This window comes from Periplaneta americana, chromosome 10 (assembly GCF_040183065.1).
Source record: "Periplaneta americana isolate PAMFEO1 chromosome 10, P.americana_PAMFEO1_priV1, whole genome shotgun sequence".
Lineage (NCBI taxonomy): Eukaryota > Metazoa > Arthropoda > Insecta > Blattodea > Blattidae > Periplaneta > Periplaneta americana.
The window spans coordinates 33061458-33083695 of NC_091126.1; the positions used below are offsets into that span (position 1 = coordinate 33061458).

A 22238-nucleotide genomic window follows, 5' to 3' on the forward strand; every position below is an offset into this window, starting at 1 on the left:
ATCCCAACATCGATATTAAGGACGATAATAAAATATCGTGACTCAATCACTGTAATTACATCCTAAGCGCAGGGAAGTGAATTGTGGTAAACATGAGGACTTGAACACGCACACGGCAAACAACTATAAATGGCATTTTCGAAAGAATTAAGTACAGTACAGATTGTAAATATCTTTGACGTACAGTACAGTAATTACATAATGGAGTAATACTGTATTACCTTTCATTAATCATGTATTTCAATAAAGAAAAATGTTAGTAGAGACTGTATATCAGTCAAAATTAGTATATCCGCATAATACACAGTTTACACGTGGTCCCTAGCATCTTTTCAGGGTTTTACTGTATTACCACACTCAATAGTATGCAACAGCCTGACCAGCCATACAGATTATCCCCGTTATTCTATAGAAGTGTTTCTTACCTGTTTGACTGTAAATGCTGAAAAAAGGATTCAAGAAGAACTATATTGTCTTGCAGCCATCTTGAATATTTAACAGTATAAAAATGTGATAAGTTAATAAGATATTTAACACCTTGTTCGTTTTAAGAGAGGTTGCTGATACGCTCTTTTTTCAAATTAATAATGACTTCAACGTGGAACTCATGCAATTGCATGTTTTTATTGATTCGGTACATTGAAAAAGTAAAAAATGGATCTTTGTCAATCAAGGTTTTTATATTCGAATGAAGTCAGCTTTATTTCATATTCATTTTATTGCACATTTCAAGGGTTTTTCCTTTTAAATGCATATATTAACATCTTCTTGTTTTGTCCGATTTATTACCTAATTTCAAAATTTCTCCCTAATAAAAATAACAATTTCCAAGAAATATAAAAATTATGTCACAAATAAAATTATTTCATTACTGTTGAGGACATCAAATTGCTGTGATGACAATGGATACTTTGTCCCTGGTGTATAAGTTGGGTCGTTTTTCACTTTAACATGAGGCTAGCTGCTGCTCTGTGTACATACTAGCTGTGCAAGTGTAATTGTAATTTTTCAGAAGCCAGGGCGAAAATACATGTCGCCTAGATGTCATTCAGACTTATATCACCTTTTATTCTCATTTCGTAGAACCAAAAATGAAACTATTTATACACCTGCAACATTAAAATCATGTATTGCTGAGGTAATGAAAGTGCTGTGAAGACAATGCTGCTAATGTGCTCTGATTTCATAGAAACAAAACAGAATGTATTTAAACTCCTGGGACAATAAAGTCTAATGAAGTGTAAATTTTCATTTCAACAGGTTTTGCTGCACAATCAAGCAAAGAACCAGTACAGCATCGCTCTGCTTACAAGTTTAACTTCCGACATGCCAAAAGAAAAAAGTAGCAGAAAATGTTTATTGAAGAAATGGGTTTCTGAAGACAAATGTTAAATCGTCTTCTGTGCAATATGGCTTCATAACACTTTTACTTTAAATTATTTTCATTTATATCGTACTATTAAACATTTAAATTTAATTTTTACACCATAGTTGCATGCATAGTTTCAGGTTTTTTAGTTCATGAAGTTCCGTGGTCTAATAATGACTCTAGTGGATGGATCTGTAAAGGCCCATTCACAATGAAAATTACACATAACCGTAACATAAACACAGAAGTTTGTGCCCAGGCTACCAAATGGGATCATTCACAATGATTCACATAAGCAATGACATAAACATTACTGTAAGACATTAACATGAAAGTTTGCAAACTCCAAACTTTAATGCTTATGCTTATGTGATTTGCAAACAGAACACAATTGTGGAGCAGTGAAGTATACAACAGAATATGAGGAAATGGCGTCGTCGTTATGTTTCCATGGTTACCAAGTATGTTTGCTGTTATGTTTACGTTCCCATCATGAATGATGGTATGACTAATTGATTTTACCGTAATGTTTATATTCTTAAGTTAACGCTTACGTAATGTTTAATTTTCATTGTGAATGAGCCTTAAGAGATGTTGACGAAACTGACCACAAGAAAAACCTTGTAAGACTCTGATGCTGAAATCACAATAAACAAAAAATTGTGAGTCCCAATGTATGTAAAAGTGGCATTTGGAATCGAACTTAGGGAAAAGGGGCACTATGACCCAGCACTGCGACCTGTTACGACCTATTGTACTAGCTAGGCACATTTCCAAACCCACACCAGCTGACTACACTAAGGTTCATTGCATACCCAGGTTTCGGACAGGCCAGTCCCTTGTCCCTACACTAGTTTCTCCTTATGAAATGACTAAACAGGAAGTGACATGTTGCTGAAGTATAGTATCGGTTGCCAAATAGTCGTGGCACAAGTTGAAATTGAGTTACACACTTGAAATGTTTATGACTTACACTTTTACACTCACAATAACAGCTGCAATGATACAGCACACGAAAATAACTACATATAACGCACGTGGCCTGGCGCCATAAGTTGGCAACATTCACCCACCAAACAAGAGACCATTGCACCATTCTTGGTTGGCATTGTATTGCCAGTTTGTTGCTAGCAGACAAATTTTTACAGTATTAACTCCAGTGAAAAGTTATGTTCTCACTCAATGTGGCAACTTTGTATAAGCTACCTCTCTAAATCGCACTCACCCCTCGCCTATAGAACTACTTCCAATTTCGTCACTTTAAAATATGGAAACTAGTATAGACCTGCTCCCTACATGAATCACCAGCCAGCGATCAGGGAATGCTATGGAATGATGACGAAATGGTGATGGAATGATGTAGATGTCTAATATGGGGAAAACGGGAGAACCCCGAGAAAAACTCCAATTGCGACCTTATTTGCCATAAGTGCCATACGGATTTATCAATGAAAAATTCCAAACCTGACCGGGACTTGAACCTGGCCACCTGTGTGACAGGCCAGAGGTCTAACCACTCAGTCACAGCAGGGGTGAAATGTGGTGCTTCCCAGCCCAGACGAGTGTGTACATTTTGCTCATTAAATATGCTACACCAAAAGAAAAACCAAATGCAAGCATCTTGTATTCATTCAGTTTGAGGAGCCTGCAACGACATTGGTGGCATTTAAATACATAGCTGCGAGAAAAACAGTTTTTATTTGTAATGAAATAAGAAGGCATTGTGAGGAGCTTCTTGTGAATAGTCACATATGTCCCCATTTTGTTTTCATTTTTGGTTGCTTGCTTGCTAATAACTTCATGAACCTAATGCTAGAAGGACAGTATGGTAAAGATTTTGGGAGTGATATTTGCTTCAGAACTTTAAGCCAATGACATTCGACCATGGCTCCATTATGATGTGGAGCAGTACTGCATCATCTTAAGAGTCCCAGGCAGAACTTGATTTCGTCGATGGAAGTGCTCTGAATGTACACCATTACATAATGAAGCTGTTACCAGAACATGTCATCCTCTTCACTTCCTTCAGCATAAAAATGTCACATTTATGCATGACAATTCCGACCCTCATGCTACTTACTGCATAATATAATATGTTATGCAATGTCAGGATATGGAGGCTGAAATGATCAACTTACAGTTAACAAGCAAACATTCTCTTGGAGGCAGATAAAAAGTGTTTTTTTTCTTCCATCATGTTAACAATGTCAAAACAAATGCCTGTACAAATTTTTTGGTAACACGAGCGCTATTATGAGGGCCATAAAAAATAAGTCTCCCTAGGTCTGTTTACACGAAGAAAATATAATTTCACTGAAAAAATTTATTGGAACAGATACAACTGTCATACCATGGGATCGACAGAGAGGTGCAGACGGCTGTCACACACTGCTTCCAATTCCAGGCGGCAGACTTCTATGACAGAGGGATACAATAGTTGATCCACAGTATGATAAATATCTCAATTCCAGTGGGGAATATGTTGAAAAATAGCTCAACAATTGCTGTACCTGTTCCAATAAATCTTTCCATGAAATTGTATTTTCTTTCTGTAAATGGCCCGAAGGAAACTTTTTTTTTGACCTCGTAATTGCGCTCGAGTGGCCAAAATTTGTATGAGCACTTATTTTGATATTATTAACATGGTGGAAGAAAAAAAATAATAAATTTTTTATCTGCCCCCATGAGAATGTTTGCTTGTAAAACCTCAATGCCATTAAATATTTGTGGGATATGCTCAACAGAACATTTGGCAACAGAATTTCGATATATTAAATGGTATGTGAGCAATCCTTCTGGATGGGGAATGTGCAGCCCAGAGGACACAAACCAAGTCTTCATGGTCAGCATGCCTTCATAAATGGACACAGTCATATTCACAAAGGGTGCTCATGCTCAGTACTCCACATTAGGACAAGGTAAGTACAGTGATAGCACGAAATGTTTAACTGGCATAATCATGTGTTATTACACCAATAACTGAATGCCGTAGTTTTTCTTGAAATTTTTAAAATTACGGATTTTTAAAACATGAAAATGAAAGCATAAAGGATTTTGATAACAGGAGTAATGTGCATAGGCCACGTGTGTAACTTTTTAAAACAATGTGTAATACTCTAGGAAAACACTGAGGTAAAATATATCTAAAATAACATCAGCAATCCATGCTTTGCCAGTTGGCAAATCGCTGAAATAATGCATTGAAGTCAGTTCGTGTCAAGCTTTCATTATCGCTTCTGAAATAATAATAAAAGAAAGAAACTTAACTTTGCTTTCTATTTCTTGAATTGAAGTGTTCATTCCCGCACCTATGTTTAAAATATTGAAAGACCAGTCAATTTGCACAAAAAAAGAATCCAGCTAGACAGATGATACAATTCATCTGACTCAGTTTATGTAAAATACCACTTGTATTAAATACTACATCACACTACACAATGGGAAAGAGTTAATTTCATTCATTCAGTATTCTGCCTAAGGACAGGTCTTTCACTGCAAACCCAGCTTTCTCCAGTCTCCTATTTTCTGACTTCCTCTTTGTCTCTTCATATGATCCATATATATTAATGTCGTCTATTATCTGATATCTTCTTCTGTCTCAAACTCTTCCTTCCAGTGCATCCTTCAGTAGACAGTTGCTTCTCAGCCAGTGACCCAACCAATTCCTCTTCCTGATCAGTTTCAGCATCATTCTTTTTTCACCCACTCTTTCCAACATAACTCCATTTCTTATTCTGTCCCCTTCACACATTCCAGTCTTCTCCATAGCCACATTTCAAATGTTTCTATTCACTTCTCTTCACTTTGTCGTAATGTCCATATTTATGCCCCATACAATGCCACACTTCATACCAAGCACTACACTAGTCTCTTCCTCAGTTGTCTTTCTCCAGAGGTCAGCAGAAGATGCTCCTTTTTCTATTAAAAGCTTCCTTGGACATTGCTATCCTCCTTTTGACTTGCTGGCAGCAGCTTATGTTACTGCTTATAGTACAAACCAAGTATTTGAATCTGTTCACTTGCTCTACTGCCTCATTTAGAATTCATAAGTATTAATTACATTAAACAATTTCTTTTATTTTAAAATACAATTTAGGCATCAACTCCCTTTCTCTATTTTATATATATATATATATATATATATATATATATATATATATATATATACACTAAACAAAATATAGGCAATTTAATTTTTTACACTAGCAAAAGAAAAATTATGCAATGGAATGAAGAGTACATGTTGCTAAAAGAGACCACAAAAATTCCGATAATTTTCAGAAATGAAATTCAACCATGTCAGCAGGATGAGTCCAGTACTCTAGTCACTGGACTGCCATCACTGATTGAAGATATTATTATTACACACTTGAAAGGTATCTATGTAATATAGAGTACCTGAAGCTTTCCACAGAAAGGAAAAGCATTAGTTCTTTGGCGGGGGATAAAAAAAATCGTCAATTTTGTGCCACCTACACGTACATTTTGTTAAATTCAAATTAATTTTCAGAATCAGGCAAGGCAGAACTCAAGATGAGTTACTGTCAGTGATGGAATGGAAAGGATAAGAGACATATCCCCTAACTACAGTTGATGCATATGAGTAACGAAATTATGGGATTTATTCATTGTTTTAATGTCACTGTGGACAATATTGTATTTGTATGTATGTATTTATTTACACTGCAAGTGGGCAAGCACTGGGTGGCAGTGGTATACACAATATAAACAATACACAATACAATAAGAATACACAATACGGTTTAACACAATAATTACAATAAATAATAAAACATAAAATAACCTAATTTTACAATATAACCTACATATGTATAGGCCCTATGTAAGTTTCAATAGTCGTTCACTTTACTCTCATCTCACTCACTGTAGTGGCACTATGACGCATTTCACTGACACTTTAGGACACATTTCACTGACACTTTAGGACACATTTCACTGACACTATAGAACACATTTCATTGACGCTATAAATTATCACTGATCGGAACTGTTCACTGCACTGTAAACCATAACTTCACTGACTCACCTCGCTTCACTGATACAACAGTTCAAATAAGACAAATAATTACACTCTTATGCATACTTATAAACAGAGCTACATTTAAGCTAAACATTTATAGTCTAAGGCCCTCTTACATGCTATTTTTAAATAATTTACAATTCAAACCAAGGGAGTAACTCGTCAGGCTAAATAAAATACATGTCACCTTAAAAAATTAAATGTTAAATGTCACCTTAATTTTAATTTGCACTTTATACATAACTTTTTAAGTTCTTCTGGAATCTCCTTAAGGACAGCCCTCATAGACCGCTGCAGGTAGGTCATTCCAATCATTTATAGTTCTATTTAAAAATGAGAATTTACCTACATCCGTTTTCTGTTTCCTACATTTGATTTTAAAATCATGATCATTCCTACCATAGTACGTTGGCTTTTCTAACCGAGCCGTTATGTCTACCCATGCTTTCTGACCTAGATGTGCTCTATACAATGATGTTATTCTAGTTTTCCTACGTCTGTTTTCCATAGTTTCCCATTTAAGTTCTTTTATAATATCGTTTCCATCTTCTCTTATACCTTTAACAAATTTCGCTGCCCTATACTGGATTCTTTCTAAGGAATTTACCTGATATATTCTATAGGGATCCCAACATGTAGTTCTGTATTCCATTAACGGTCGCACTAACGTTAGATATGCTATTTCCCTCGATTTGGGGCTAGCCTTTTTCAAGATTCTCATAATAAAGTGAAGTGCCCTCCATGTTCTACCCGTAACATTATCAACATGCTCTCCCTAAGAAGGTTTGGAGTACATGTACATTAGCAACAATGAAATCGCATGCAATTTTGAAATTATTTTGGATATTGGGATGATTAACTCTAACTGTATGCAGTAGATACAAATCTTTGGGCCGTCTATTAAATTGCTGGAATAAGACAGTACTAGGCCAGTAAGTCTATTACGAGGTGTGACTGAGAAGTTCTTAGACTGGGCTCGTAATATCAAAATGAGAGTATGTAGAGGTTATTGTGATGGATACCCTTCAAAGTAGTCCCCTTCTATTGAACACGCCGACCCCAATGGCGTTTTCACTTTTGGGAGCATTCCTGGAAGTCGTCCTCCTTTAGTGTGTTAAGAACCCTTTCCGTATTTCGCTAGATCTCTTCAACTGTGTCAAATTGCTTCCTTTTAGGCAGCAATTTCAATTTTGGAAATAGGTACAAGCTAGATGGGGATACATCAGGAGAATATTCGGGTTGGGGAAGCACTAGAATTTGACTAGAAACTCAAGTATTATGAATGCACAATAAGCCAGTGGATTATGATGAAGGATCCATTGGTCAAATCATGTGTATGCGAAACATATATGTTGTTTGCCTTTGTAAGCCATTTGCAAGCACTGATAAACTGTAGAAAAACTTCTTGTCAATGTTTTTATTGTAAGTAAATTAATAACAATAAATTTACATTATTTTCATAAAAAAATAGCTACCGGTAACTATTATTTTGATTATGTCCCTTATTTGTGTGTGAAATGTCCTTTATTTTCAAGCTCATGTCCCTTACTTCATTATTGTAAAGATAGCAACCTTAGAATTGTCAGAACTAGTGTTGGGTAAATTGTTGGGAACATTGCCATCGGGGACACTACTCGAAAAATTCCCAGTCATCAGAATGGAAAAGATGTTAAAATTAAGTGATACTATTCAAATTACACTGAAAACTGTGTTAACAACACACTCTTTTCATATGTAAATCACAGCAAACCAATAAATATGGACACAGAGGTCTTATACTGTATTTCTTTAATAAAAAACAATCAAAGGTCGGAAAAATGTTTATCATGATAAAGAGTTGTGATGCCATTAAATACAACCTGCTAAATGCAGGGAGCATCAGAGACAAAGAAGAGCATTTATCTTTCAGTGGTGTTGGTATACAAAAATCTCACATTCTTCAGGTTTTGTTAAAGTATTCAGAACTGACATATTATTAGTATTATTAAAAAAAAAACATATTCTTACATTTTACCAGAATTTTTACTGTGCCATAAATATTTAATATGACTTTCACAAACGATTACTACAGCTAGGCCTATATTAGCAAATATGTTTTCGTCTGTTTAAACGTTTATAGGTCACTGAAGCTGACTTTCCGGTTTTAAAGAAAAAATTTATGCAAATGTGTTGTTCCTTTTTGTCCATTTTTTACACACACAATAATCCATCTGAAACTCTTAACACAACCTCACTCAACAAAGATAGAGCAGTGTACTTTTCAGGATCATTCTAGGACAAAACAAGCTTTGTCTTCCTCAACTTCATCCTCCGCAACCCCTAACTGATAAACAGTGGCGGCTCCAGTCTAACAACTTTTCATTTACACTTTGTACACGAAAGTAGAAGGAAAATACTGTAGTGAATAATTTTCAAATTTCGTTTCAATGGAAAAGTTTTAACAAGTTTGTCTCTGTTTCTATTTTGTTGCGAGTAACTCTAGCAATTCAGTCAGATTTCCATTAAGTCACAACCTCAGAGGAGTAATCCTGAGAAAAAAATATAGATCTTCACCTGCAATATGATGTATAATATCTCATTAACAGACAAGGCAGTGAGTGATGTTGAGACTGTGTCAATTCTAACATTAATCTGCATCCTGGAAGTTGTTTTCTGAACATACTAGGATCACAATTATAACAGTATGAAAACCTTAAGCAAATATATATACTTTATCAGAAGCTATGATGTGGGATGGTTTTCAACTTTATTTCACTATTTAAAAGTAAGAGTTAATCACCCCAATAAGGTAAAAGGTAAAGGTATCCCCGTAACATGCCATGAAGGCACTTGGGGGGCATGGAGGTAGAGCCCCATGCTTTCCATGAGGTGATGTGGTCGGCACCACGCTCTGACCGCCTTTTACCCCCGGGAAAGACCCGGTACTCAATTTTATAGAAGGCTGAGTGAGCCTTGGGGTCGTTCTGAAAGTTTGGCAACGAGAAAAAGTCCTGTCACCACCTGGGATCATCCCAATATCCAAAAAATTTCAAAACTGCATGTGATTTCATTGTTGTTAATGTACATTATTGTATCTGTATTGTATTTAGCAATAAAAGAAAAAATATCGTTTGTTATTTATTATAAAATACACATTAAGTTAAGCTTACTACTTTACTGCACACTATTGTCCAGTGTATGATGTATCTTATGCCTTGTATTATAGCTTAAATTTAAATATATTACAATTTTACACCAAGAGTTTACTAGTTAAGTAACTACTGTATACTAGTAGATATTAAACTTTGAAAAATTATTATTATTATTTTGAATTTTCACAAGTTAATGTAAAAGAAAGTGGACATGTTAAAATACAAGACTAGAAGTAGTGATAGATGTGGTTCCTGAAGATATACCAATAATCATTATTATTGTTTCAAGTATTAGACTTTGTGGTCTGCTATGGTTTCTAGCCATCATTTATTCAGTCTTCCCGGGTTTCTTCGACCTCTTGGAATGATATGCCAGAATCTGTTTGGGAATGCAATTTTAGTACATCTTGCCAACAAAATGTTTCCACTTTAGTCTATACTGCTGTAGACTATGTGCAGGACAACTGGAGTCATTTGTAATTTCTTGAGGATGTCTTCATTTCTTTGATGATCAAGTAAGGAGTCCAACAGTTTTCATCAACAGTTTCTCTCAACTACGACTCTGATGGCTCAAGCTTCACTTTCACATGCAAGAACTGTCTAGGAAGAATTTAATAGACCTTACATCTAGTACGGAACATTCATTTACATACTGTAGGTCGACCAGGTGGGTGCACGACAGGCATAAATGCTGCCATGCAACATGTGGCAAACCGTCTTCCACACGCACGGCACTTTTGTTACTACTGCACTTACCTTGATTATAAGAGGTTTTAGAAATGATATCCTTCTGCTGCAACACAACTCTGACAGCTCTTAAGAAAACTGGAGTTCACATGTGCCAAGTTCTTCTTCCATAATACTCCCAATTTTTATACTGTCTTTCAGTTTCTGAACTGAATATTTATTGCAAGACGACGGAGAGATTTCTGTGGGATATGTTCAAATCTTTTCCTATTTCATCCAGTTTTTCCCCGGTAAGTACATACTGTGGTCTTCTGCTGCTTTTATTCTACATTGACTCGGTTTCTCTAAATTTTTTAATGAGGTTGTATATGGTGTTGCTATGTCAAAATGATAACACTATGACATTTTCTTGCAAATAGTTTTTTTTACCTTTCTGCAACCACACTTTCTCAGATCAGTCTCTACAATGAAAATCGTTTGTTCTAACGCAAATTTCTGTGACCATGCGAGCAAGTTAATCTGAACACTCCACTAACACACAATCTAACACCAACACAACCATTCCGACAGACTGAACTGGACTGTTGGGCGTGCGGGAGATAGTTTCCCATGTGTTTCATGGCTCTCAAGCCAGCCACATGCCGCCTAGTTGACCTACATTATGTAAGCAAATGCTTTGTATGTCACTGCACTAGGGAAGACTTAAAAGCCTAATTAATTACTTACTTACTGGCTTTTTAAGGAACCCGGAGGTTCATTGCCGCCCTCACATAAGCCCGCCACTGGTCCCTATCCTGAGCAAGATTAATCCAATCTCTGTCATCATATCTCACCTCCCTAAAATCCATTTTAATATCCTCCCATCTACGTCTCGGCCTCCCTAAAGGTCTTTTTCCCTCCTGCCTCCCAACTAACACTCTATATGCATTTCTGGATTCGCCCATACGTGCTACATGCCCTGCCCATCTCAAACGTCTGGATTTTATGTTCCTAATTATGTCAGGTGAAGAATACAATGTGTGCAGTTCTGCGTTGTGTAACTTTCTCTATTCTCCTGTAACTTCATCCCTCTTAGCCCCAAATATTTTCCTAAGACCTTATTCTCAAACACCCTTAACCTATGTTAAGCCTAAGCCTAATTAATTACTCATAAAAGTTTAGAGATTTCAATTAACGTAACTTCATCCTTAAATGAGAGATTGTAGACAAGATAGGCCTAATTAAAAAATTTGAAGTTCCATATGTAAGAAGTTTTGTATTTTCAATGTTACTCAGCATTTGTTATGAATGAGACTTGAGCAATAGAATGTACAAGTATCAGAATGAGAATAACAAAACTCTCAACAGATCTGTCTGGCTGGACCTATCATTAACTGTTGTTTTAACGAAGTCTCAATAAAAATCAAAAGGTTTATGAGTTATGCACGGTCACTATGTTTCCATATTTCTCTTCGTACTTATAATAAATTAAAATAAACAGTAAAGAAATTAGCAGGAATTAAGGTAACATAATATATTTTATGAGATGTCCAAAAGTTACAAAAAAATCTCCTCTCATAAAATATTACAATTTCAGCAACAGGGCTGGCAGGTTTTTTAATGTAAATTTCTCCTTGTTTGAAAACCTTTTTAGCGACTTATGTAAAATTTCAAGTAGGTCAGCACTTTTTACATTACATAATATCATACCTGATTTAAGTTCATTTGAACCAAAGAACTAGGCCTAATAAAGAGAACTTAATCTTACACTCTAAAAATTTTGTTTGAAACAGTTTTCAATTCGAGACATGGTTTAGCATATAGATATCACAACAATGAAATTAACACTTCTGGGACATAGGCAGCACAATAAGCCTAAAGCGTGGTGTGTCCAGAGCAATGACAGGCCTAAATATTGAAGGAAAAAAAAAACACTTTTGGGAACAAAATGTCTATAAATCCATTTGGCAATATTTCTAATAAGAATAATAATTTGAGAAGAAAATCGTCATTTTGTGCTACCGAAAAAGGAGGTGACACTGATAAATGGTATATTTATTAATGGATTTGTAGTGGCTACTGGAATTCAAGGAACATGGCTGGATATGCCCAATGTGAACTTTCATTATCCATGAGATGCTATGACACGAGAAATATAAAGCAAATATAAAAATTATTTTTCTGAAAGAATCTACATGTACTAGCAGCTGTAATTGTTTACTTCTATTCTTTAATTAATTGGTACTGAATGTGGTTCTTTAACATTAAATCAATGACTCAAACATTTAACCAGAAATATATTTTGTTTGGAGAGTGACGCAGTTTATTAAATATTTTAACAAACACTTTTTTTACTTGCGAAACAGGAATTGATGAACTGCTTACTGCAATTTTTAATCTGCTGCAGACCTAAAACGAACATATCATACATCAAAACAAGTCCGTGTCGTAGTGGTGCATTATATTATGTTTTCGTCTTCCTTTTATAATTTTCTGACATAAGGCACTGAGAATGTTCTCCAGCTGCTATAAAAAAATAACAGCTTTCCCATAACATAATATGAAAAGAACATGGTTGGTGATAATGTTTCTTTCGTTTCCCTACGTCCATTATGCAGTAGGTACAGGTAATTGCAACTCAAGAGAATATTGAAGAATTCGGAACAGTTAACTAGAGCACTCCACTCCTCCTTCACTGCAACAATACCATCCCTACTCTGCGCTCGCGAGTTATTTCTTCTACTCTCCTCCTTCAGCTGAGTGCTCACCTTCAATGAGCACCATTTGGATAGGGTTGATATAAGGCAAAGCATTCACTAGCAGAAATGAAAATAGTAAGACAATTATATGCAGGTTTCTGACGTCAGTTTGGAGGAACATCTACAGCACAAGACATAAAAGACAGGACTGTCTGCAATGACATAGATGAAAAAATTGTAGATATGATGGTAAGATTAATAAGTTTCAAGTACTAATAAGTACCAAATTGTACACCTACAATCTGTAAAATCTCTCTATATAACATTTCACTAGTGAAGAAGGATGGAAAACATGTTGGCTACTTGACCTACTCCTAGTAAACAAAAAGCAAGTGATAAAAATACAAGTTTCAAGGCTAAGTAGACTGGTTAATTATATTTATCATAATTTTGTAGAGCACTTTTAAATGAACAGAATGATTACCTCTTGCCCCATATTATTTCATTTTTGCTCAAATAGATGGTATCAAATTCTAACTATATAAGAGCTTTACATATAAAAACTGCTGAAATTCAGCGAGAGTTGAAAATGGTACTTCTGACACACACACACACACATAAATTATTTAACACAGTTGAATCAAGGTATCGAAGTTATCATAACTAAGAAGATGCGTTTAATAATAATAATAATAATAATAATAATAATAATAATAATAACTTTTACCTGTTTTGTAAATAACTGTCACCACATCTTAAACTAATGAGCCTTAAATACAAAGATATTTCTTTAAATAATAATAAAAGAATATACAAAGAAACTTTTTCAAAATTAAACAAAAATTCATCAGTGACCCTACCCTATGGCAGTATTGTCTAATGATCTCCAATTATAAATATGTGTTCAGTGAAGAATTCTTATACATCATGTAGTAACTTGAATCTGAAATAGTGAATATGAACAAAATAACAGGGTGTACATAGACATAATGTCAAAATAAATTAAAGTATAAAGGATACTAATTTTTTTTTCACATCATGCATCCCTTATGTTTCTTTCATGAGGAAGCAAATAAATAGGAAGAAAATAAACAAGATAATTGAAATTATGTAGGCGTATGTCACTTGCTCTTATGTGTGTCTCATTTGCGACTAATATGGTATTACAATTTTTTGTTTCACTCCATCTAAGGAATAAACTGTTAAAATCTACACAGTTATATTACTTCCACCCTGCATAAGGAGAAAACATTTTTAAATTATAGTTTATTTAACAACCCTCCTAACTGCAGAGGTTATATCAGCATTGCCAGTGTGCCGGAATTTTGTCCTGCAGGAGTTCTTTTACATGCCGCCAAATCTAGTGACATGAGCCTGTCGCATTTAAGCACACTTAAATGCCATTGACCTGGGCCGGGATTGAACCTGCAACCTCGGGCACAGAAGGCAAGCACTATACCAACTCTGCCACCCAGGTGACCACAAGGAGATGGTTGCAAAGTGTCGTATAAATGATATCAAAATTTATTTTTAAAATTTAATCCTATTTCTTTGTAATATAAAGTAGATCAGTGCCCTCTCATGAATGTACAACAATGATTAAAGAAAACAGTCGCATCATTCCAGTGCTGTTCCACTGTTGAGGAAAATGTATTTTAACATTGCGCACTAAAAAAAAGAAAATGCAATCCAAGTTTCAGTATACTGCAATGCACGTATTGTGCTCCTGAAAGGTGTCATCAATAACTTCTAATATGTTTTTTTCAATTTTCTTACATTGGAAAATTAAACTAAAAACAATTCTTTTGACATTACCAAAAGCAGCCTTAGAAAATAATTTAATATGGTCTATTCATAGACATTTATACCTCGAAACAGATCTTTCTGCACTTAATATCGAAACAAGTTTAAGAAATAAATAAATCAAAATTTTATGAACTGTTAAAAGATGCCAGAGAAATATGGTCCTAAAGCTAGCTTTAACTTTTGACTCTGGACAGAATTTTGGATTCAAGACCCAGTAAGTTAGGAATACAGAAAGTTTATTTTTGAGGAATGCATTGATGTTTCAACAAAGTTCTTAAACATGAAATAATATAACAATAATCCCCTGTTACTTACTAGCATGCTTGATCTTAGGGAAGACTGCAAGAGGCTGATTTTAAAGACTGTCATAAAATTTTGCCTGACTAATGGATCCAAAGTTCAGTTACCATGGCCGTAAATTGTTCCGACGCATATAGTAGCTTTATTTTTCTCTTTGCTCAGCTGTTTCATTTTAGGTGTCATGTCATCTAAATGCAGAAGTTTGATAATTCTTGAAAAGGCTAAGTTATGGAGTGTGCAGAATAAAACTAAAAGCAGTATTCGTGTGCCTGCAGACAAATTCTGTGTAGAAAAAAAAAAACAAAAACTTACGATTCTGAAGAAGAAAAACAACATATTAAATAAAAGCAGTGGCGTAAAAACGGTGTTGACAAGAGGAAGAAAAAAAACAAGTTTCCAAGACTGAAGGTCTTACTACAGATAGTGTTGTGTTTGAGTGATTTTAAGCTGCAAGAGAAAAAACGTTCCCATTTCTGGTCCTATTATTAAAAAGAAAGGTTGGTTGGAAAATTTCGAGTGAGACATTGTATTTCTTTCAAAATTGTATGTTAGGAATATCCTAGTTTCATTGCACCACAAGTTGAAGTATGTAAAGTAAAACTTCCTTCAATCATAAATTACAAAGAACAAGACATTTATAATGTACTGTATATAAAACTGGTATAGAATTGTCCATGTTTTTTCCGGATAAAATACTAAGCTTGCGAGAAAAAAAATGTTCTGGTAGTAAAATTTCAAAAGAATGTGTGACTGTGCTATTGTGTGCAATTATGACAAGTGAAAAAGTAAAAACACTAGTTAGTGGAAAGATATTGGAACTTCGCTATTTTAACGGAGTGGACATAATGAAGTTGCCCATGGAATGGAGAGCTCATAAAAGCATGGATGACACTTGATAATACAGGTGACTTGTAGTTTTTATTGACAGAAAAAATAAGAAACAAAAATGTAAAGTTTTCTTTTTCTAGACAATGCTGGCTTTTACCCGGAATGAAATCTCAAAAATATCCTATAAGTGTTCCTACATTTTAACTTCAGTTCTGTCTTGTCAACAGCCTGATAAAGGTATTATGTTCGTCTTCAAAGGACAGTAATGACAAGTTATTTTGAATGCTTGAATGTTTGATTGCAAGTGATCTCACTAAATGTTACTATACTAGAAGCAATTGGCTGGATTAACTTCGCTCTGGAAGGCAGAGACCAAGGATAAAATTCGGATTTGTTTCTTGAAAGCAGGATTTCGTACTAATGAAAATGAAGTCGAGCTACAAGATGATGATGTTGAAGTGCAGCAATAGATCCCAAGGCTTCTGCTGGCAGAACATGAGAACAATTCAGCCAGTGAATAGCCTACACCTTGACTGAAAGTAGTATTGGACTTTAGTGAGATTGTGAAGATGTATGAGCAACAGAACTAACTTCTAACAATGAGTGCAGCGAGAGTGAAGGGGGGAAATGAAAAAGATAATGATTTGACTTTTCAAAATTGAATTAGACTATAAATTAACTTACCAAACATCAGAAGGACTGTTTAAATTTGCTAAAATTTCAATGATGCTGAATCTTTTCAGTTAATACAAAGTTGCAGGTTACTTTTGGACAGAAAATAGCCATGGCAATACAAAGCATACTCTACAAACCTGCATTACGGGTTTCTTTGAGGGAACTTCGTCATAAAATCCTCAGCTTACATTATTCATGAATTGAATACTGTAAACTGTATTGTATACTAGCCTATAAAGCATAAATTGCATGGCATGTTTCATTCTTTCAGTCTAACCCAGTTTAAAGGTGCAAAGCATTTACTATCTAAGTCAAACAAGTTTAAATCCTCCCTCCAATAAATGACACCTCCTAGATGCGGACAGTTCGTTACTTATCTTTTGTGTCCGTAAACAAAAGGTTTCACTGTATTTCACAACAGTACTCTTATAATCCTTGCAAGTTTGTCGACTGTATGTTTACATCAGGTTTTGTAACATGAACGTAGCATTAGAATAGCACAACGTAATTATATAAATGACTACAGATGCACTGCATTGTTTTGTAGGCATATGGCTTGAACCACTTCATGCAATAATTCTACTACTAAGATTACTGAAATGCATCATTGGGAAAATTGTTAATAATGATATTTAAAGTATGACTTTTTGCTATTGTTAAGCACTATATGTAACGAATGACATACAAAATTTCGCTGAAATAATTCTTTATTACATCATGATGTGCCAAAAGTAACCTGTCCATTTGATCTATTCCACGGTCATATTATTCGCCCAGCATGTACGATTTCGTAGTAACTAGAAACAAAAGAATAAACTAAATAACGGTAACTGAATTTCTTTTAATAATTGGCCTAATACTAAAAATAACAACAATCTAACCACTGATATAAGCATTGTAGCATCTACACCATTTGTTCACTATGGTACTTTTCCAAGCGCAATAATGAGGTATAGTTCATTGCTAAACATCCAAAGCCGGATTATATTGCTATTACATTCATTTCAACTTAAAGTCTACAATTACCACTTACATAAGAATACTGTCGAAGAGAGTAAACATTACTGAATGACAGTTCTCAAGTAATGTTGTCATATCTACACAGTCTACTCCCCACTACTCTTCACTTTAATAATATTGCTATAATTCATTGTTATTCGTCAAGAAAGCAAGCACGTTATCACTTCATCTTAAAAATAATCATTATTACACACCTTAGCATTACTCGAAATAAAAGAGTTGTATATTTTAACCCTTAATAACATTCTGTTTCTCATCTTATGGTTAATGCCATAGGTGAAACCAGAAACGTAACTTACCTATTTGTTTCCCGTCACGAGTGCTACCTCCATTTATTGTATTTTGGCTATTATGATCGTCACATGCCATTTGGTCGTTCAAAGATTTACTGTTTGTCTTCAATTTCATCAATTTGTGGGGTGTATCACTTTCACTAGCACTTGACGTGCTAGAAGAATAGCGCCTTCCCATTGCATCATCAACATAACCAGAATTTGAAAGTTTACGGTAATCGTGATGAATTCTCTTCCTTTTACCGTGTTCTGAATTTACTACGTCTTCAGATCTGATGCCGTTGTCTAAACCTTCTTCATTAGTATCTAGGTTTCTAACATCAATTTCATCAACCGATGACGCCGTCGCTAATAAGCCTGGTAAATTACGGTAACTATTTAATTCTCGTTTTTCAAATACTTTCATAGAAATCCCTATCATTGACGTGCACTTCTGAACATTTATATTATCCACAATTACATCACATTCGTCGGACAACTTGTTATTTATTTCGTACTTTTCACTTGACATGGAACTTCTCATACTTTCAGACGCCATGTTGGTTTTGTAGTCGAGACCCCGGATGAATATATGTTTTATAACAAAAGTTACTATTGGTCGATCAGTAGCCGCGTTCGTTTACTATTCGCTAGAGACCCGCCATTACAATTTCTCTTTGGCCACTCATGGTTGTTCTTTGGAATCGCCTTGGTGTTGACCGTCTCTCTCATCGGGCCAGTTTGAATAGTGTGTGAGGTGTTAGAAGGTACGCCGCGATAATAATTTTATATCATTAAAATGTCGAGTGGAGCAACACCGAAGAAGTTAAAGAAAGTTGAAGGGGCCAGTGCATCTGGTGAAGGAGAAGAAGGGCGAGATTATGATGCCGAAACGCAGAAAGCTCTGGAAGAAATAGATGCTTGTCAAAACGAAATCGATGCACTGAATGAAAAGGCAAGCGAGGAGATACTGAAGGTTGAACAAAAGTACAACAAATTGAGAAAGCCGTATTTCGAAAAGAGGAACGACATCATCAAGAGGATACCAAACTTCTGGGTTACTGCAGTATCCTTTTCTAGACTTCTTTATCGGTAAAAAATGTGTAATATTGTGTGTGTTTGGGGGGGGAGCGTGTTTTGGCTTTGTCCGCCATATTTGTCTACAAACGTTGTTTTCGAAATACACAGTTAATATTACTGTACGTAAATTGAGAGTGTGCATTGTTTGTTTAAGGTTAAATCCACTCAGTTTTATACGTGTATTTATAAAGAGATACACAATATCAACAACCTAAGATGTAAATACATATATAAACATGAACTTCACACACGTGAAAATGCCGGACACAAAACAAATGAAAATCGCAGCGCCATAGCTCCCGCCACCTGCTACTAGAAATATTCATTAGTAATTATTATTTACACTGTTTTAACTATAATTTAACCACATTTCATTGGTAAAGAGCCAAGGATTGCATGCAGAAGTATAAGAAATAACTCACACGTGCATGTGTTGCCTGTTGCTAGTGGACTGTAGAGGTTAGGTTTCAGTATCTGTTGTTCATTTATGTAACTGCCTTTTACCTTCACAAGTGTTTGTTCATTAAAATTCATATACAGGAGACAAAGAGGCTGACAAGGAGATACCTATTACGTTCCTGTGAAGTGTTATTCATATTACGAATTGCTTTTAGCGTTGTATACCTTTGTTCTCTTTACCAACAAATTTTCATAATCAATTTTGTTGACTGTGGTTCATAATAGATGATTCTGGGAATCGTGTTTCTTTTCAGCTGTATATTTTTATAAAATTCTGTGTTTGTGTAATAGGGTATGTTATGAATATATTTTAGAATTTAAGATTAGACTAAGTTACTTGTTGGACATGTTAATTTTTTTTCAGTTGGAGTAGAAGAGGATGGTATAATTAAATCTCAACACATTATATATACTTCTGATATTAATTTAATCCCTGATATAAGATGCACTTCTTCAGAAAATCTGCTCCAAAGATGACACATTTTTCTTTTGTTTCATTGACTTTTGTGACTTGTATATAGTGATAAACACGTGGTTTTAGTTTGCAGCCATAATTACCAAAAAAGACACGTGGTTTTAGTTTGGAGCCATAATCGGTGGAAAATTTTCATAGTTAACTGTAAACCCCCCCCCCCTCCCACTTGTTATTAATTAGTAATTACCAACCTAACATACCGAAGGTCCAGGACGAATTACTATCCCGGCAAATGGTCAGTTTCTCCAGTATTGATTCCTGTACCGTTCGAGTGGTGTATTTGTAACAAGTAGTTGGAAGAGAATTACAACAGTTTATTAGAATTTACAGGTAATCAAACAATTTTTTATGTTGAAAGTATTTGTGGCTGCGAACTAAAACCACATGTTTATCACTATCCACATCTCACAGAAGGTAGTGAAACAGAAGAAAGATTTGCCTTCTTTGGTGTAGCTCTTCTGGAGAAATACCTTGTATGCCATTCTACTATTCTGAATCACTGTTAGTTTTATACTTCAATAAAAGAATCTGGTTTTCGATGACTGTGATGCTGAAAAATCATACAGTACTCACTGTTACTGTATTACACTTCAAAGCGTTCATGAAATGTCTTATTCATCTGGCCTCTTTTTGTGTCCTCACTTCATTTTTACTGATGTTTTTCAAGAACAGCTCCACAGCGCCAAGGTAATGTAATTCAGTCTTTATTGTACTTTTTATAAGTAAGGTAAAATAACACATTTTTTCCTTTTAACGGAGGAGGTGCCTGAAGTCTTGCACTGCAGTCTGAGGCACATTGTGCTTACCAATCCTGTTCTGTGAATGATATTTATTGCTTAACAGTTGTGCTCATGTACGAATGCAGCATGCTGCACCATGAACTTAATTGCTCTATGGTAATGATGATGATATGTGAATAAATGGCTGTGAAAGTTATCCAGCAGTTCTGCTTCAATTGGCTGAGGGAAACCTCTGAGAAAACCCGACCGGGATTTCAACCCGGGCCTCGTTTCATGATCAGACATGCTAACCATTACTCCACAGCAGTGGAAAATGTAATAAATTGCAGAAATTGAATTAAATTTGCAGAATAAATGTTGATCGCGTGATTTCAGGTCGTTTTGGACCTATTTTCCTACAGATAGAAACAAATGTAACAATATAATCCAACCTAACTTCATTACTGTGGTAATCTGCAGACTGGCCGTTTTTCATGTAATGGACATGTGTTTGATGTTACATTAGCATTGCATTTGTTAATGGACTTAGGCCTAATATTACTCTAGTAGCTGAAATATCATGAAATTTTACAGAGACTAACCGTGCACGTTCCAGTAGAGTTAGTAGCAAAGACCTATGTAGAATATTACCATGATGTCTTCACGCAGCCATAGCAGAGTTGCCATTTTTCACGTCAAAAACAGGGTATGAATCCCCGGCTGGTTTGTGGTGATCAGATTTACTTTGAGACATGTTTTCTACAGATATTTCGTCTCTTATTGTTCATTTTCATATTACCACATGCCTATTATTTCGGTCTATTTTTAGCAATTGCAACCTTATTGTTACATCATTTCTTTCCTGATTAGAATCCTGCCTCCTTCAAACATGGATTTTGACGGGGTTCAGAATTGGACACTTCTTGGAATTGAATGTCAATGTAAGATAATTAGAAAACATTGTAATGGGAGAAAAAGTATTGGGTAGTGAATCTGTGATTTGAATGGATAAACATCTGAATTTCATAAATTTAGGCTATGCGAAAGAATTACTGCTGTATGTTTATACCAATTCTTTTTCCATTTTCTGTAGTACAATGAGGTTTTTGTAACATACCTCTTGTGGAGTTCTTTTTTCTTTTTAGAAGTTAAATTTATTCCGTCTCATAAATTCCAGTTCTTTTTTTTTTTAATGGAGATGAGAATATTTTTCTGCTTACCATTTATCATGATGTACTGAGAGAATGTGCAACTTCAAAAAAAAAAAAAATTGCCATTGTTGTAAGTTTATGCAGCCGCTAGTGTAGCTCAGTCAGCTGAGACACTTGCCTGCCAATCTGGAGTTGCTCTCTGTTGTGGGTTTGATTCACACTTAGGCTGATTACGTGGTTGGGTTTCTTCCGAGGTTTTCCCCAATCATAAGGCAAATGTCGAGTAATATGCCGAATTCTCAGCCTCATCTCTCCAAATATCACCTCGCTATCACCAATCCCATTGACTCTAAACTAGTATATAGCGTCGTTAAATAATCAACTAAAAGAAGAAAGTTTGTTCATGTGAATCTGAGAGTTGCCAGTGTTCAGAAACAATTATATTCACTAAGGCTGAATTTGGTTTCTAAAATGTTTGCGACTACTAAAATTCCAATTTGATAATAGTCCATTATAATCTTTATTAAAATTTTTTCACCATTACCGT

At 35.0% G+C, this 22238-nt stretch overlaps 2 protein-coding genes across 2 annotated transcripts in view; one reads left to right on the top strand and one right to left on the bottom strand.

The window, feature by feature from the left end:
• Nucleotides 1-18376, bottom strand: part of LOC138707576 (uncharacterized) — a 60860-nt gene extending 42484 nt beyond the window's left edge. Inside the window, exon 1 of the mRNA XM_069837172.1 lies at nt 17835-18376. Within this exon, the coding sequence (XP_069693273.1) occupies nt 17835-18366 (532 nt within the window). The 5' untranslated portion in view covers nt 18367-18376. The remainder of the gene's footprint in view (nt 1-17834) is intronic.
• Nucleotides 18377-18519: 143 nt separating this feature from the next.
• Nucleotides 18520-22238, top strand: part of LOC138707580 (protein SET-like) — a 36999-nt gene continuing 33280 nt past the window's right edge. The window contains exon 1 of the mRNA XM_069837182.1: nt 18520-18873. Coding sequence (XP_069693283.1) covers nt 18607-18873 — 267 coding nt within the window. The 5' untranslated portion in view covers nt 18520-18606. The remainder of the gene's footprint in view (nt 18874-22238) is intronic.